An 18,329-nucleotide genomic window follows, 5' to 3' on the forward strand; every position below is an offset into this window, starting at 1 on the left:
TTATATTAGAAATTTAATATATATCGAATATGTAAAACAACATTTAATTTATTAATTATAACGAAGAGAGAAAAACTTACCTAACTTTAGCGAGAAAAATCAGAGGAGTTCGTGCTAATAATGTGTTGTTATTGAAAAGCACAACAGGAACATGAATATCAATAAAATATAGTATTAAAATAAATATAATATAATATAATATTAAAATAAATCAAACATAATATATAAATATATGAAATAAATAAATAACAAAAGTAAATAAAATAAAAAATGGTGGATTTCTACACTTTGAAATAAATAAATTAAAAAAGTAAATAAAATAAAAAATGGTGAATTTCTCCACTTTCTCCCATCTTTATGTATATTCAAAAACCTACTAAATGTCACTCTTTACAGGCAATTTAGCAGGTAGAAGGTAGATTACATGTACACTAATAATATGTAATATTGAGACACATGGACAACACTTTGGAAATGAGGACATGACACATGGTCAATGAACACTAAACATGAGCATCCAAATATTTATTATCATAATATTTATAATAGAATTGATGGTTGAGGAAAAGGGGGAATTCCATGATTGAAAGAGTGAAATTTTCACTATTTAATTATCAAGTTAAAAGGGTCTTGGTGAATGAAAATAGAATTAGTGAAAAATAATTAAATAAACATTATTTTAAAAAATAATAATAAGAAGAATATTTTTTTTAAAAAAAAAAAAAAAAAGTGTAGCTACCATCTCAAGGAGAAATTTGGATTAATATTGTAGTTTTTAAAACTAATTAGAAAAATATTGTAGTTTGAAAACTATCTAGAGAAATATGGTAATTATTTATTTTTTTTATTTCTGTATGTCAAGACTTGAGAACACTCGACAAATGCAGAACAAACGCCATTTTTTATTTTTATTATTTTCGACCATCATCCTCTATTCATATTCCACAAAGAAAAATTAAAAAAAAAAATTATCATTAATCCAAGACCCAGATATTTGAAAGACTCTTTTGACAAAACAAATACTTGTCAACAAAGTTGTTTTTTTTACTACAGGAATTCTAGCTTCTCCCTACATCATATTTTGTCGGGAAATTGTGGAAAATTCGTCGGGAGAGGATCTCCCGACGCATAAACAGTCGTCCGGAGTTTGGTCGGGAGAAATCCGTCGGGAAAGGATCTACCGACGAACTTTTGAACGGCGTTGGGAGTTAGGGGGAACTCCCAACGCTTAGTATACGGCATCGGGAGTTCTTGGAACTCCCAACGGGCTACACCGCGTCGGGAATTCCCCCTAACTCCCGACGCCACATAGCCGTTCGGAGTTCCCCCTAACTCCCGACGCTGCGTCGGGGGATCCTATATGGATAAACAATTCAATTTCCTATATGGATAAAATTTAATATATCGTTTGTAATTTTTTAATTTGATCTAAAATTCTTTGAAACATATTATACCAAATAAAGATTCACATAAAAGAAAATGAAGTCCATTTTATAACAAGTAAAAAATTACAATATCCAAACGTTGTCTCAATTCCAGAACACTTGTCCATTATATTCAGAAATACATAAAAGAAGTAAAATGAGAACAATATCTAGAACACTTCTCGAACACAGCATCTTCAACAATTGTCCCAGCTCATCTCCGAACAGCATTCTACAAAAAAACAAAAACATTGAAATGTTATATGGATAAACAATTCAATTTCCTCTATTTTTCAATTTTTGAAAGTCCTATATGATCTTTTAGATTGGAGTCTAGTAAAAATTAAATTTACATGAGAAGTATGTCAGAAGGGCTAGCTTATCTCAAAATAATATTAGTGCATGCATAGGATAATAAGGTAGAATAATAGTGAAGAAATATTGTTGGAAGGGGGAAAGAAACAAAAACAAAAATCATAATAAGATTTGGGTGACCTAACTTTAGTTTATTGACATGACAAGGCATGGCAACCTTTTGAATTGATTATTGACTTTCTAAGCAACATGTTCAAAAAGGAAACAAGTTGGCCGATAGATTTTGTTATTTTGCAATTCTTTAAATATATTGTTGTTCACTTGATTAATACCCCTAAAAGTACCACTTATTGCAATTACCCTTTCTTCTTTTATTCTAATGGGTCCAAATGGAGAGCTTTCAATTCAAATACATATCCATTTATGCAAGTTTGGGCCTTAGGAATATTGAAACAACAATTGTTGCAGGCATTTCATTTCTCTTGATGATAGGATGGGCCTTGATTCTAGCCCAATCCATAGTTGGGGCTCATTGGGCTAACTACCCCTTTGCTATGTAATTTGCTTAAGTCTCCCTTTTAATTCCTTTGTTATCACAAGTTAAAGCTCCCTCTAATTTATCACAAGTTGAGTCTAATGCTCCAAGTACAAAGAAACAAAAATAATAGTGAGAATACAATGGAAAATTCGCCACAACTAGAATAAGATCAAAAGAAAGGACCAGCCCTAAGAATAGGAAAAAAAACAACATCCAATGAACAAAAGTCTCTAAATAAAACAGTTGAGAATTTCTTATTCGTTGCTTACATTATAAAATTCAATGATATGGCATGGTGGGATGCGTATCTAATTTATATGAGATTGTTGAAGCTGCTGGGGGCATCTTTGGATGTCATTACTTTGGATGTCAATCAGGGTGTGAAGCTGCTGAGGGCATCTTTGCAAGCGAGATACATGGAGAGAGCGAGATACATGGAGGGAGCGACACTCATGGAGAGAGCAAGATACATTGAGAGAGCGACATTCAGGGACTGTGATTGGGCTTTGAAACATCAAGGCATCGTGGGATGCTTATCTAATTTGTATGAAAGTGTTGAAGCTTTAAATGACACATATTTACAACCAAATCAGAGCAAATAAACCCTTTTGAAGCCTAATATTTCAATCTTCAGTTGATCAAATGAAGTTATACATGTGCTGTGACATTCATGGAGAGAGCGACATTCATAGAGAGAGCGAGATACATGGAGAGAGCAACACTCATGGAGAGAGCAACATTCATGGAGAGAGCGACATTCATGGAGAGAGCGACATTCATGGAGAGAGCGAGATACATGGAGAGAGCGAGATTCAGGGACTGTGATTGGGCTTTTGAAACATCAAGGCATGGTGGGATGCTTATCTAATTTGTATGAGAGTGTTGAAGCTTTAAATGACACATATTTACAACTAAATCAGAGCAAAGACACCCTTTTGAAGCATAATATTTGAATCTTCAGCTGATCAAATGTAGTTATACATGTGCTATGACATTCATGGAGAGAGCGAGATACATGGAGAGAGCTAGATACATGGAGAGAACGACACTCATGGAGAGAGCGACATTCATGGAGAGAGCGACATTCATGGAGAGAGCGACATTCATGGAGAGAGCGACATTCATGAAGAGAGCGACATTCATAGAGAGAGCGAGATTCATGGAGAGAGCGAAATTCAAGGACTGTGATTGTGCTTTTGAAACATCAAGGCATGGTGGGATGCTTATCTAATTTGTATGAGAGTGTTGAAGCTTTAAATGACACATATTTACAACCAAATCAGAGCAAAGACACCCTTTTGAAGCCTAATATTTGAATCTTCAACTGATCAAATGAAGTTATACATGTGCTATGACATTCATGGAGAGAGCGAGATACATGGAGAGAGCTAGATACATGGAGAGAACGACACTCATGGAGAGAGCGACATTCATGGAGAGAGCGAGATTCATAGAGAGAGCGAGATTCATGGAGAGAGCGAGATTCATGGAGAGAGCGAGATTCAGGGACTGTGAATGGGCTTTTGAAACATCAAGGCATGGTTGGATGCTTTGTATGAGAGTGTTGAAGCTTTAAATGACACATATTTACAACCAAATTAGAGCAAAGACACCCTTTTGAAGCCTAATATTTGAATCTTCAGCTGATCAAATGAAGTTATACATGTGCTATGACATTCATGGAGAGAGCGAGATACATGGAGAGAGCGACACTCATGGAGAGAATGAGATACATGGAGAGAACGAGATTCATGGAGAGAGCGAGATACATGGAGAGAGTGAGATACATAGAGAAAACGACATTTACGGACTGTGATTGGACTTTTGAAACAACGAGGCATGGTGGGATGCTTATCTAATTTGTATGAGAGTGTTGAAGCTTTAAATGACATAACTAAATACATAACTAAACTTTGCTACCATAACTACAGGATAGCAACATATTACACAACTAAATAATGTAGTAATCATACCTAATTTGATGGGTCTCCTCTATGTGATCGTACCATGTCTTCAATCATCTTTTTCATTTCTTTCATTTGTCTCGCATGATCCTCTTGCATTCTTCTCTGAACGTCTTTGAGTTCCTTAATCCTCGACTGAGATTGTTGGAAATTGACTCTCAATTCATCCATTCCCGCCTCCGTTCCTTGAGTAGATGACGAGCTTAATGACATAGTACTCCTTCATGACTTAGGCTTAGGACCCCAACCTAGACCTTTTGAATATCCGGGTCGTGTACCCAAAATCGTCTCACAGATTTCATCCCCTGTTAGTGGTTGAGAACCTTCTACAGTGGGTCTGGATTGTAATTCCAACATTTGATGCTAGACATAATAATTAAATGGGTAAGAACGAGGGACTAAAGTTAAAATTGAAAAAAAAAACACGATAGTAAAGAAAAAATGTTACATGTGCACTTTCAGCAGCCTCGTTCACAAACTTGCTACTTTTAGAGTGTGTTTCCCTAAATAGGTCAACACGTCCTATTTCTCGACCTCCTTTGCCTACAACTCTGTCTGAATTTGCAGGAATGACTTTGATCCACCAACGTGGTCAAACGGTAATTTCTTTCTATTCTTCCGATTCATCACAGACATTTCCTACATTTGAAGAAAAAAATATGTCAATAGTGTGATGTATTAGTAAATGCAACAAATGATACACGCCATAAATATTGTACCTGAAATGCTTCACTCTCAAAGCGGTCACACAAAAAGTATCAATCTTCTAGGCTAACACGTGCTTGCTGAGGATCTCCACATTTTCTATAATGTCTATGCAAGTCTGATCTAAATTCTTTGAACGAGTTTTGCATTTGATGTTCTATGAAACGGTTAAGTCGTTGACTAGATAGATCAAGATCGAAATGAGCCTACAAAAGAGGAAGGGAAGAATTAGCATAGATGATGTTCATGACTGTAAAAGAATAAACTTATAATTACTTACCAATAATTGACTTTTAGCCAATTCTATGAACTCGTTTGGAACCTCAGCAAAAGTACGACACCGTACTGGAAATGTGAATCTCACGGCAACGCCGATCGCATTACTAAAACGAATCGAATGTTGAGATATCGGTTTCGTCTCCTCCTCATTTATGACGATTGTGATTCTCCCATGTTTTTGTACGTATTTTTCCAACTCAATGTTCCGCGAATGCTCTCGCTTCTTCCGATTGGATGCTGAGCCACTATCTGAAGAATAAAAAATTTAAAACAGTTTATGATATATTTCAGTTAACATAATATATTTCAAAATATACTAACCTGAAGTATCACCCACAGAAGATACAATGTTGCCTAGATATAACTCCTGGAATTCTTCATCAGCCTCCCATTGCCTATATCTATACAAACACAAAAGAGAGAAAACAATATTAAATTAACAATAAATACGTGTAAGCTAGAGAAAAAGAGAATTTAGTAGATACATCATTACTCATTATCATAATCTAATTCAAATTATTATTAGGGGTTGACATCGTATCTATACAAACACAAAAGAGAGAAAATAATATTAAATTAACAATAAATACGTGTAAGCTAGAGAAAAAGAGAATTTAGTAGATACATCATTACTCATGATCATTGTAAGCTAATTCAAATTATTCATCAGCACTTGAACTGTTATTGGGAGATAATTGTTCTTCATCATCATCGTTTATGAAGTCATGATCGCCATGTATAGTAATTGGTTTTTCCACAACTGTAGGATCAACATCAACTCTGCATAAAGTAACCTCCTCAATGGTTTTATCCACTCGGATGCCACCAACAATTTCTAGTAAATCTAGTTGTGCGTTTTCAACATCATCCACTTCCGGTACATCCCATATTCGTTTATTTTGGACTACTTGAACAACTTTCCAATTGCTACCTTTTTGGATGTCGTCAATGTAAAAGACTTATTGTGCTTGGATAGCAAAGATGAAAGGCTCGTCGACATACCAAAAGTGTGATGTATTGATCGATTTATATCCTAAATCCACATGTGTCCTATTATTTTTGTTGTTACCTGTGTAAAACGCGTCTTCTGTTTGCATATTGCAAATCTAATACTTCATCTACAACACCGTAGAAATTGTTATCCATACTTGTGTTCTCACTGATCTCCCCGGCCACTAGGACTCCACTATTTTGTGTAGCTCAACGATTATCACGCTCTACAGTGTGAAACCGTACCCCATTAACAATGCATCCATTGTAAGAGCGCACCTCAGACGAAGGTCCCATTGCAAGTGAAAATAAATCATCGGAGATATCTTCTCTCTCGCGCCATTGTAGAATTACGTATACATTAAAAATGAATACGAAAAATGAATCATCCCTCAATTGTTGCCTACAAAATGACTATGTATACCTGAGATTTGAACCAATCGGAAAATTTGTTTTGATGTTTTATATATAAGTCAGAGGCGCTTTGAGCTTTACGACAAATTAACCTCAAATGTTGCCTACAATATTTATCATTTAAATGTTATATCAAAGGAGATACCCTAGAATTTAGAAAAGGAAAAAGTTTGAAACGTACTTGCGATAGTCTATTATTTATTTACAATTGTTGAGAATGTACCAATGTGCAATATGTTTTTCCTCCACTGATAGTGTCCGTAAAGTTGATGCCCCTAATGGTCGTACCCTCTGCCTAAATAATTCAAATTCAACAAATATCTCATGATCGGGAATGTTATTATCATTTCGTTCATCTCTATTGAATCTCGTTTCAATCCCACTTAGATATCGCGAGCAGAAGTTCCATGATTCATTCATTGCATATGCTTCTGCTATAGACCCCTCGGGACATGCTTTGTTCCGTACAAATTGTTTTAATGTTCGTAAACTTCTTTCAATAGGATACATCCAACTGTAACTAACTGGACCCACCACTTTGGTTTCACATGGTAGATGAACTGCAAGGTGTACCATTACATCGAAAAAGGCAGGTGGGAATATTCTCTCCAATTTACAAAGTATGACTATGATGTCTGCTTGTAGTTTGTTCAAATCACTTACACATATTGTCTTTTCACATAAGTCGCGAAAGAATGTACACAACTCAACAATAGTAGTGGATACATTCTTCGGTAGGTATGCTCGAATACCAATAGGGAGTAGTCTATGAAGCAACACATGACAGTCGTGTATTTTCAGGCCCAATATTTTTCCATCTTTGTCATTGACACATCGTGATATGTTAGATACGAATCCATCAGGGAATTTCACTGATTTCAAATACTTACAAAACAAAATCCGTTCACCATTTGTTAATGTGTATGTTGCGTGTGGTTTTACAAATCTTTTCTCGACCTATATCAAGTGTAGGTCCTTTCTTATCTTTAAATCTTATAAGTCCAATCGAGTGTTCGTTGTATCTTTTGTCTTTCCTTCAATATTTAACAATGTGTTCACCAAATTATCACATATGTTTTTTTCAATATGCATTACATCCAATTTATGTCGTAACAATAGTCTGGACCAATATGGAAGTTGGAAAAAAATTACTTTTTTTAGTCCAGTTTAGAATTCGCTTTCTTTTTTTGTCTTGCTTTGATGGATGTTTGCTGAGCACAGAAAAGTTTAGCGTATTTATTTATTGTAATATCTCTTCTCCATTCATTACGACTGGTGGAAGTCTACGTTCAACTTTTCCACCATGTTGTCTACTTCGACGTCAACTATGATTCTCCGGAAGATAACTTCGATGTCCCATAAATGATATTTTCCCTCTTATCCCGAAGGACGAGTTATCTTCTTTGCATATTGGACATGCTTGATAACCTTTTGTACTCCACCCAGATAAGTCACCGTACACAGGGAAGTCCTTAATCTTCCATAATAAGGTAGCATATAGTTGAAAAAACTCACCAGCAACAGAATCATAAGTTTGCACACCAATTGTCCACAACTCTTTCAACTCTTCAATCAACGATTGCAAGTAAACATCAATTTCCTTTCCAGGAGATTTTAGACCAGGTATAAGCAAAGACATGAAGAAGTTTGTTTCCTTCATGCATTTCCATGGGGTAAATTATAAGAAATTATCACCACAGGCCACATACCATAAGAAGTGCTCATATTTCCAAACGGATTGAAGCCATCTAAAGCTAATCCCAAACGAACATTTCGAGGATCTAAAGCGAAAGTAGGGAGTTCACGATCAAAATGTTTCCACCCCTCTGCATCAGCTGGATGTCGCAATACTTCATTAGTTTCAACTCGTTTATCTTTATGCCATCTCATGTCAAAAGTGCCTTCTTTTGATGCAAACAATCGTTTTGATCTCGGTATCAATGAAAAATGACGCAATACCTTATGTGGTATTTTTTTACCCTTGCCATCATCAACTTTGTATCGAGACTCACTACAAACAGGGCATTGTTGCAAATCTGCATACTCTTTCCAATACAATACACAATCATATTTGCACGCATGAATAGACTCATAACCTAGGCCTAAATCACGCAATTTTTGCTTGGTTTCATAAAAGGAAGTAGGTATAGAGGTGCCAGCTGGAAATGTTGCTTTTAACAATTCCAGCAACATGTCAAACGATTTGTTACTCCAGCCGTTCAGAACTTTGATATGCATCAACTTCACTAAAATGTTTAAGGACGAAAATTGCAAACACCCATGGTATAATTCATTACGTATTTCGGTCATTAAATTTTCGAATAAGTTCGTGGTATCTCTTTCTTGACCATTAAAGGACATTTCATTCTCAATCCTTCATTTGCATTTTTATTTTCAATTGGAACTTGTAAATCGTTTATAAGATTCAACATCTCATTTTCTTCGACAACATTACTCTCTATACTATCTACTTCAACATCCTCTATTGAATGACTTGTATGACTTCTAGATAAGTTTACTGGCTCTCCATGATATACTCATTCACAATATGAAGGAGGTATTCTATATGTTAATAGATGTCATTCAACAATATCTATCTTTTCCCAAATTGAATTCATACAATTCTTGCATGGACATCTTATTCGTCTGGAATTATTTACATGAAACCTTGCCATATCTAAGAACTGTGATACTCCTTCTCTATACTCCACTGATAACTTATTCCTTAATTTAATCCATTCTTTATTCATCTTTAAAAATAAATATTTTCTGACCAACTTGTAATCCAAAACTATAACCTGGATTAGAGGACAAAGTACAAAGTATTATTAAGCATTGAGTTCCATAATTTTCATTTCTTAAGGAAAAATAAACACATAGGTCCTTAGACCGCTTAAATTATCTTAACAACTTTCAAATTTTTATTTAGTACGTCTCCAAGCTTTAAATTTTGTGTCTAATATAGGCCTTTCATCTATTCAACATCTTCTAAAATTTACAAGCCTATTGGACACAAAATTTAAAGTTCAATTTTCTATTAGACACAAAATTTAGTTTTATGTCTAGTTGATTCTTTAAACTTTTTTAAAATATGAAATGCATTAAGTACAATATTTTTTTTCTAAATTAAGTAATCCATAACCTTAAGAATTAAAAGAAAAAAAAAAACTCAATCCACAATAACATCAACAATCCATAATTCATAATTCACATTAGATTACCAACATGCTAGAAATTAAACATTAGCAACATTAATTACCAACATTAGTAACATGATAAAAATTAAACATTACCAATATTATCAACATGCTAGAAATTAAAAACAATGGCTTAAATTAAGATACAAAATAAGAGAAAATAAATGAAATGGATGTGCACGAACCTTGATGAAAGCTTGAAAATAAACAACAAATTTGCAAGCAATGAAGAGGGGCGGCTGCGGATGGCGGACGGCAGCGCGAAGGGGGAAGGGCAAGCGACGGTGCAGGCATGAAGAGGGGCGGTGACAGGGGGGAGTGGCGAGGAAGTGAAGGGAAGAAGGAAAATGGGGCGGCGTGAAGTGCTAAGAAATCGATTAGGGTTTTTTGAAATAAAAGATTTTCGATGTGCACGAGAAAAAGAAAACCAGACCCCTCTCCCGACGCCGCTCGGGAGACCGTTGGGAGTTCCCGAGGAACTTTCGACGCCGCTTTAATATGTATGGAGTTCCCGGGGAACTCCCGACGGTCCTTTACTTCGCCGGAAAGACCGTCTCTCCTGACAACCTAACTCCCGACGCCTTAAAACGGCGTCAGGAGTTCCTGTTTTTCTTGAAATCCAAAAAAAAAAAAAAAAAAAAAACTTACTTTATACATAACATAGGTCATTGGTTCAGCATTGGATAAAAAGGAAAAAATGAGGGATTTTTTAATAATAAATAAAATCAACATCCTTAACTCTTAACCCTATAAGACATCAAAAAAATAATAAATTCTCATTCATGTTTTTTTCCTAATTTAAAATAATAAAATGTAAATTAAATTGTTCATATTAATATAACTACTTATGGTATCTCATTCATTTAAAAATAATTATAAAAAAAAGTGTCCCACCGATTTCGAGTTGGTTGTCATCGTCGACTTTGAACTTTGAGATTGCTCTAATTGATGTCGCTCTAGTACCTCTGCAGATACTTCATAATATAAATATCCATTATACTCTCCACGTCGCGTCATTACAATAAAGAGAAATGGGAAGGTCGGTTGTTATCTTAAAAGGAGTGAAGAGAGAGGTTGGGGGAAAACGAAAAGAATGGGGAAGCAAAGAAAGAGAAGGTCGACGGAGAGTTTCCTTGCCGGAAAACATGTTGAAGGTCGCCGGAGTGGTCGAGAACACCAGGAAGAGTAGGTGGAGAATGTTAGTTAAAGAAAGTTTCTAGTCGGGTGAGTTGTTTCTCTAAAAATCGAAGCATTTCAAGTGTAAGTATGTAAACATTTGGGACATTAGGTAGGTGTTTTTATTCTTGTTTACTGAAGCTTCCATGAATATTGTTCTACTGGTGTTTATTGTTCAAAATGGGTGGGTTGAAGAGGAAATCAAGAGATTTTAAAAGAAAAAGGAAAAATAAATTGATGTTAAAGGTCAGTTGTCGATGAATTAATGTCTCTTCCAAACTTTGTTTTAATGGACAAGTAAAAATTGATTTGTAAAAATAAAAAAATAAAACAGAGATTTGGTGTGATTGTTGCGAGAAGATGTAGAAGGAAGAAGTGAAAAAGGTGAAAAGAAGAAGATGAGGCACGATTGGAAAGGACGAGAGAGAGAGAGTGTGTATTTTGGAGAACAATAGAAACCTATATTATATGTGGACATGTAGGGTTAAGGTACAAAAGGATATTGATATTTGCCGTAAAAAAGAGAAGGAAATCAAGTAAAATAGCCGATAAGAGCGTAGCTCAATTGGCATTGTGTTTATACTATTAATCTTATGGTTTGGGTTTGATTCCCCTTCACCCCACCCCACATTTTAATTACAATACCATGTCATAGAATGGTCATTTTGTTGTTTTATAAATTTACTTTTTAAATTTTTTTTTTTCATAATCTCCCCGAAGATCCATCGAAATTGAAATTTTATTGATATGTCCATCAAAAATTTTGTAAAATTAAGATATCGATATTTTGAACATTGGCTAAGGGTTAATATGAGATATTCATTTTTCAAATTATAGGTACAATTTACTAGTATGTCTTTCCTAATTCATCTTCATGTTGAAAAAGTTAACCACAACTAATTTTCTTCTTAATTACGTACTTTTCAATGACAATTCATACAAATTATAGACATATGACCCTAAATAACATTCGTAGAAGTCTTTCTAGTTGCTCTGGAACAATTAGGAGATTCTCTAGAAGAAACATGGGGTTCTGTTCGGTGGCAATATGCTATGGGATGGTGGTCCCGCTTATGAGGTCAAAAATCAATACATTCGAAGAAGAAATGATGGAATATCAATCTCATCGAAGAAGAAGAATGTTTCCACCAAAAGCGAATTTTTTATTTTTATAATTTAATGACTCTAAATGAACTGTCATTAATTATTGACACAAAAAACTATCATAATAATAATAAAAAATCTGAACTTTTCTATTTTCCCTTAAAAAGTGTATCTTCTTCATTTTCCTACATTTAATGACTCTTTTTTCGATCATTAATTTGTGATAAAAAAAAAAAAAAATGCCATGAAGTTCAATAAATATGGAAAAGTCCATTTTTTCCCCCCTAAAAAACATATGAAATGGCTATTTATGACTGTATTTTCACTTTCCCCTCCAAATTTGCTAATGTGCATGTGTTATGGTATGTATATTTTGTTGTAATGTTTGAAAATCAAGCCTAATTCCTCCTAATTTTTTATAATGATTTGCATCTTGTTTAAGTACAACAAGAATTGAATTCTTAGCCAAATTCCAAAAACAAAAACAAATTTTAAAAATTTACATTTTTTATTTTTCAAAATTTGGTTTGGTTTTTAAAAAACATTAGTAAAGAATAGATAACAAAAGAATAAAATTAGAGTTAAAATAAGTGTTCGTAGACTTAATTTTTAAAAAACTAAAAACCATATGATTACCAAATGAGACCTAAATGGTTAATTGTCGAACAAGTTATCACTAATATACATGAATTAATATGACCCAAAAGAAGGTCATGGAGGGCTGGCCTTTGATTAATCAATTTAATTGGAAGGAGAATAAGTTCCCTTACCAAAAAGCTTCAAGCAAGTCTAAATGTTTCATAATCGACCCAATTTGGCTTGTTTCTAAGCTTGCAACCAATTCTATGAATGCAAAAAGACTTTTCATTCATAAATTCAGCTTTATACAGCCTTTCTTCAAAGTGTAAAGAAATTGGCTTATATATGCCAAGAAAGAACTTTAGTTCACTAAACTACATAAGACAAGGTTATGTGTCTTTGAAGTTTCGAATATAGCAAATCACCTACGTTTAATTAATATATAGCCATTACGTTTATGAAGAGGCTACTACGTTTTTTAAATCTATCTACTAACTTCACTCCTATTTATCTATCATTTACCTCTCGTTCTTCTTTGAGTTTTGAATTCTTTGACAATCAATAGTTAATGGTCTTTTATATATAAAAGTGATAATTATGTATCATTCATAGACCATAAATAATCTATGAATCATAGATCTGAAAATCTTCTCTATTGATGATAAATATATATATATATATCATTAATAACATATTAATGGTTATCGAGTGTTGTTCAAATAATAAATATGAAAATAATTTTTGATAATCGATAGATATCTATCAATGATAAATGTAAAACGATCTACTAACAATTGACAAAATATGTACATCTATATTTGTCACAGAGAGACTAAAATATTAAAAGGGTCTATAAAGGAGCGTTTGAGACAAGAAGTTGGTTATTATAGTTCCAAGTTATTATAATTGGGTTATAATAGTTTGTATTTGGGGTGTAAATTATTTTAATTTTGGTTATAATAATATATGTTTAAGGTATAAATTATTTTAGTTTGAGAAGAAACCAGTAAATATTATAGCAAAAAAAAAATTCAGTTATTTAATCGGTCTTTTGACTAGGTCTAAAAAATAAAGAACTAAAAAATTTTTGCAGTGTGGCATTTAGAAAATGGTAGGATCTATTAAATAAATTAATACTAAAAAATTTCTAAAGAGAATGAAGAGTCAAAAGACCGAAGAGGGAACATTATTAAGAACTATTTTGTTGATCATGGTAGCATATGGTCAACAAGTCATCCTTAAGAAACACACATGCCACACATTAAACTAAAACGTCAAAAGAAAGCATACTTCAATTGTCATATTAGGTATATTAGCGATTGAGAGATCTATGGTTCGAAATCCCTCTATTATTTAGAAAAAATTTAAAAAACACTTTCATAAATGTAAGGGTATTCAAAAAATCCTATGATCCCAAAAAATGATCAACCCAATATAAAAAAATAAAAATTTTATGAGTTTTGTTAGTTTATGGATTCACTTGAAATAATTCCAAATTATTATTAATTCAAAGTTGTGTTTTTTTACTTATGAGAAAATTATATATACATATATTTATTTTAGACATATATTTATTTTAGTTTTATTTAGTTTCAGTTTTTTTTTATAATTTATTCTCCAACAATTAGCCTAAAAATAATTTTTTAGTATATTGGAAAGAAAATTTTCATAATATAAATTAGAATTGAGTTGTTAATTTTAATTCAATAGATGAAGATAATTAAATAAAATTTCTACATATTGACATTTTATTTCTTTTTAGAACAAAAATCTTAGATAAAGGACCCAAGTAACCTGAACAAATGTTTCATAATTGGGTTCGGTTGGGTTAGGTCTAACCCGAACAATTTAGTTCTCATCATGAAAAATCTAAATTGAAACAACTCAAAATGTAAAGACTACATTTTAAAACTTAACAACTAAATCAAAACTAAAATCAAAACCTAGGGACCAAAAATATAATATTTGAAAAAACTATTAAACTAAAGGTTCAAATTCTATTTTGGTTCCTAAACTTTCAAAAATGTTTGTTTCAGTCTCTCAACTTTTAAAAAGTGTTTATTTTGGTTCCTACGGTTAACATTTTGTTAACTCTATAAGGATGAAATCTGTTTAGGATGAAATTGCATTAAGCATGGGTTGAGTAAGATGAAGGTGACGTAAAATGTAACACCAATGCACCAAAATAGTGTATGACCAAAATATTGAACGTAAAATATCTTTTGAGATCTCCTATAGAAAATCGCTTTATCACCTAATTGAAAATTGACACCTTGGATTTTTTTAGTATGACTAACTTATTTAATAGCACAGTTATCCAAAAATAAGTCATCTTACCATTCTCGAGTTAATAGAATCTTGATAGTAAGGACTAGGGTTGGCAAAAATCTCGCGGGATCGATCCCCGCCCCGAATTCCCGATTTGATCGTGGATGGGGTCAAGCCAGGAATTCTAACCGGGTCCCCGGTCGAGGACGGGGCGGGGACGGGAGGATATCCCCGCCCATCTCCATCCCCGACTTTTTAATATATATTAATTACAAATATATATATAAATTTTAAAAAAATTAAAGGATTGATCATCGCGGGAACCGTTTCCCCGATAGGTGAGTACTTTATGAGAGGTGAGGGCTTAAAATAGACGTTTTTTAAAATTTATAGACAAAAATAGAACCAGAGTACTCATCCATGTAGGCTGTAGCTGGTGAACGGCGGTTCACTCGATTTCGTAGTGTGGATACGGAGCAATAGAAGAAGAAGACGACGAAGAAGGGTTCTTTGCAGCATGAGCCTTTACATGCCCTTATTTAAGTACAGCACCACATTGAGAACGCTCACACAACTCCATGCCCACCTCGTCGTCACCGCCCTTCACAATGACCCACTTCCTTCTACAAAGCTCATTGAATCATATTCCCAAATGGGCGACCTTCAATCTTCAACATCCGTCTTCCGCACCTTCCACTCTCCCGATTCCTTCATGTGGGGTGTGCTTCTTAAATCCCATGTCTGGAGCGGCTTCTATCAGGAAGCCATTTCTCTGTATCACCAAATGTTGTCCCAACAAATTTACTTCAATTCCTACACATTCCCCTCCGTTTTGAGAGCTTGTTCTGGGTTTGGCGATCTGGGTGTTGGCCAAAAGGTTCATGCAAGGATTCTTAAATCTGGGTTTGATATGGATCCTGTTGTGGACACCGCGTTGCTGAGTATGTACGGCGAGTTGGGTTACTTAGATAGTGCTCGGAAGGTGTTTGATGAAATGCCCCTGAGAGATGTGGTCTCCTGGAGTTCCATTATTTCGAGTAATGTTGAGAATGGAGAGATAAATGAAGGTTTGGATACTTTTCGTTGTATGGTTTCTGAAGGTGTGGCACCGGATTCTGTTTTAGTACTCACGGTGGCTGAGGCTTGTGGTGAATTGGGGGTTTTGAGGCTGGCGAAGTCTGTTCACGGCTATATCTTGAGAAGGGGAATTGAAAATGGTAGGTTTTTGGACAGTTCGTTGATTTTTATGTATGCTAAATGTGGTAGCTTACGTAGTGCGGTTATCATCTTTGAGAATGTTACTCACCATAGCACTTCTACTTGGACTGCAATGATCTCCAGCTATAACCAAGGTGGTTATTTCAGGGAAGCGTTAGCTTTGTTTGTTTCAATGCAAAAGACTGAAGTTGAACCAAATTCTGTTACTATGATGGTTATTCTACGTTCTTGTATTAATTTGGGTCTTCTGAGAGAAGGGAAATCTGTTCATTGTGTTGTCATAAAGAACGACTTAGACACTAAGCTTGATTGTCTAGGACCAACTTTACTCGAACTATATGCCGGGACTGTGAAACATGATCTCTGTGAAAAGATACTTGATGAAATTGGAGGGAAAGAGATTGCAGTTTGGAAGACACTCATTTCAGTTTATGCTCAGAAGGGGTTTTTGAAGGAGACAATCGATCTCTTTGTGAGGATGCAGAAACAAGGGTTTATGCCTGACTCATTCACCTTGGCAAGTTCACTTTCTGCTTCTGGAAATGAAGGCAACTTTCAGCTGGGATTGCAAATACACGGTCATGTTATCAAGAGAACTTTCATGGATGAATATGTTCTGAATTCGCTAATCGACATGTATTCAAAATGTGGCTTTGTAGATTTGGCATACATGATATTTGATCAGATGGAACCAAAAGGTGTGGTGACATGGAATTCTATGATCTGTGGATTATCTCAGAATGGTTACTCTGCTAAAGCAATCAGTTTATTTGATCTGATGTATTTGACCTGTCTTGAGATTGGGAAAGTTGCCTTCGTTAGTGTGATTCAAGCCTGCTCCCATTTGGGTTATCTAGTGAAAGGGAAATGGATCCACCACAAGCTTATTACCTTTGGTATTAGAAAAGATCTTTATATTGAAACAGCTTTAGTTGACATGTATGCAAAGTGTGGAGACCTCCAGACAGCACGGCGAGTTTTCGACAATATGTCCGAGAGGAGTCTAGTGTCATGGACTTCCCTTCTTTCCAGCTATGGGGTGCATGGCCAGATTAGTGAGGTTATCTTCCTCTTTTCAAAAATGCTTGAATCAGGAATAAAACCTAATGATGTTACTGTCATGAATGTTCTTTCAGCATGTAGTCATGCTGGTTGCGTACAAGAAGGGATGCTCTTCTTCAGCTCCATGAGGGATTTCGGAATTGAGCCCAAAAGAGAACACTTTGCTTGCATAGTCGATCTTCTTAGTCGTGCAGGTGACCTCGATGGAGCATATGAAATAATCAAATCAATGCCATTTCTAGCAGGTGCAAGCATGTGGGGTGCTCTGCTAAATGGCTGCCGAATCCACCAAAGAGTGGACATAGCTAAGAACATCCAGAGGGAACTACGGAAGATTCAGACAGATGATGCTGGATATTATACATTGTTATCGAATATATACGCCGAAGGGGGAGAATGGAATGAGTTCGGGAAAGTTAGGTCACTGATGAAGGGTACAGGCCTGAAAAAGGTTCCTGCATATAGTGTAGTTGAGTTTGGTAAGAAAGCTTACAGATTTGGAGCTGGAGATGCCTCTCTCTCTCAAATAAAAGACACATACTGGACTTTGGATAATGTTCAGAGATTTTCTAAGGAAGAGGTTAATAATGTACAACCACACCGTTCATTGTATGATACAAGTTCTTATTCGAAATACAACGATTCGACATCTTATTATATAATTGTTTAAATCCAATTTTAATCCTTGAATTTTGAATTTTGTTCTATGTTGGTCCCTAAACTCTTACAATTGTTCATTTTAGTTCTTAAACTTTGAAAACATGTTTATTTTAGTCCCTACCATTAAATTATGTTAACTCTTCAACAGAAATGTGAGAAAACTTGTATTTTTTAATGACTAAGCTCTAGATATATTGAGCAAGATGAAAGTAAAGTAAAATGCCAACAACCAACACATCAAAATACTGAAACGACCAAAATTTTAAACTAAAAATGTCTTTTGAATCTTCTCGTTTTGCCATTGAAACTCTAGATTTTTTAACATAACTAACTTATTTGATCGCTTAGTCATCCAAAAAAATACAAGTTAGCTCGTCATTTTGTTAAAGAGTTAATAAAATCTTAATACAGTAGGGACCAAAATAAACATCTTTTA

At 34.4% G+C, this 18,329-nt stretch overlaps 1 protein-coding gene and 1 pseudogene across 1 annotated transcript; one reads left to right on the forward strand and one right to left on the reverse strand.

Annotated features, from left to right (window-relative positions):
- Positions 1-5,884: 5,884 nt before the first annotated feature.
- Positions 5,885-8,519, reverse strand: LOC150036671 (uncharacterized; annotated as a pseudogene).
- Positions 8,520-15,365: 6,846 nt separating this feature from the next.
- On the forward strand, positions 15,366-17,895 carry LOC120076786 (putative pentatricopeptide repeat-containing protein At1g69350, mitochondrial). The gene is given in 2 exon segments (XM_039030700.2): positions 15,366-17,864; positions 17,866-17,895. Coding segments are annotated over 2 exon segments (2,424 nt in total). The 5' UTR covers positions 15,366-15,470.
- The last annotated feature ends 434 nt before the right edge of the window (positions 17,896-18,329 follow it).

The sequence above is a fragment of the Benincasa hispida genome, chromosome 4 (genome assembly GCF_027475165.1).
Source record: "Benincasa hispida cultivar pf3 chromosome 4, pf3_genome.v1.1, whole genome shotgun sequence".
NCBI lineage: Eukaryota > Viridiplantae > Streptophyta > Magnoliopsida > Cucurbitales > Cucurbitaceae > Benincasa > Benincasa hispida.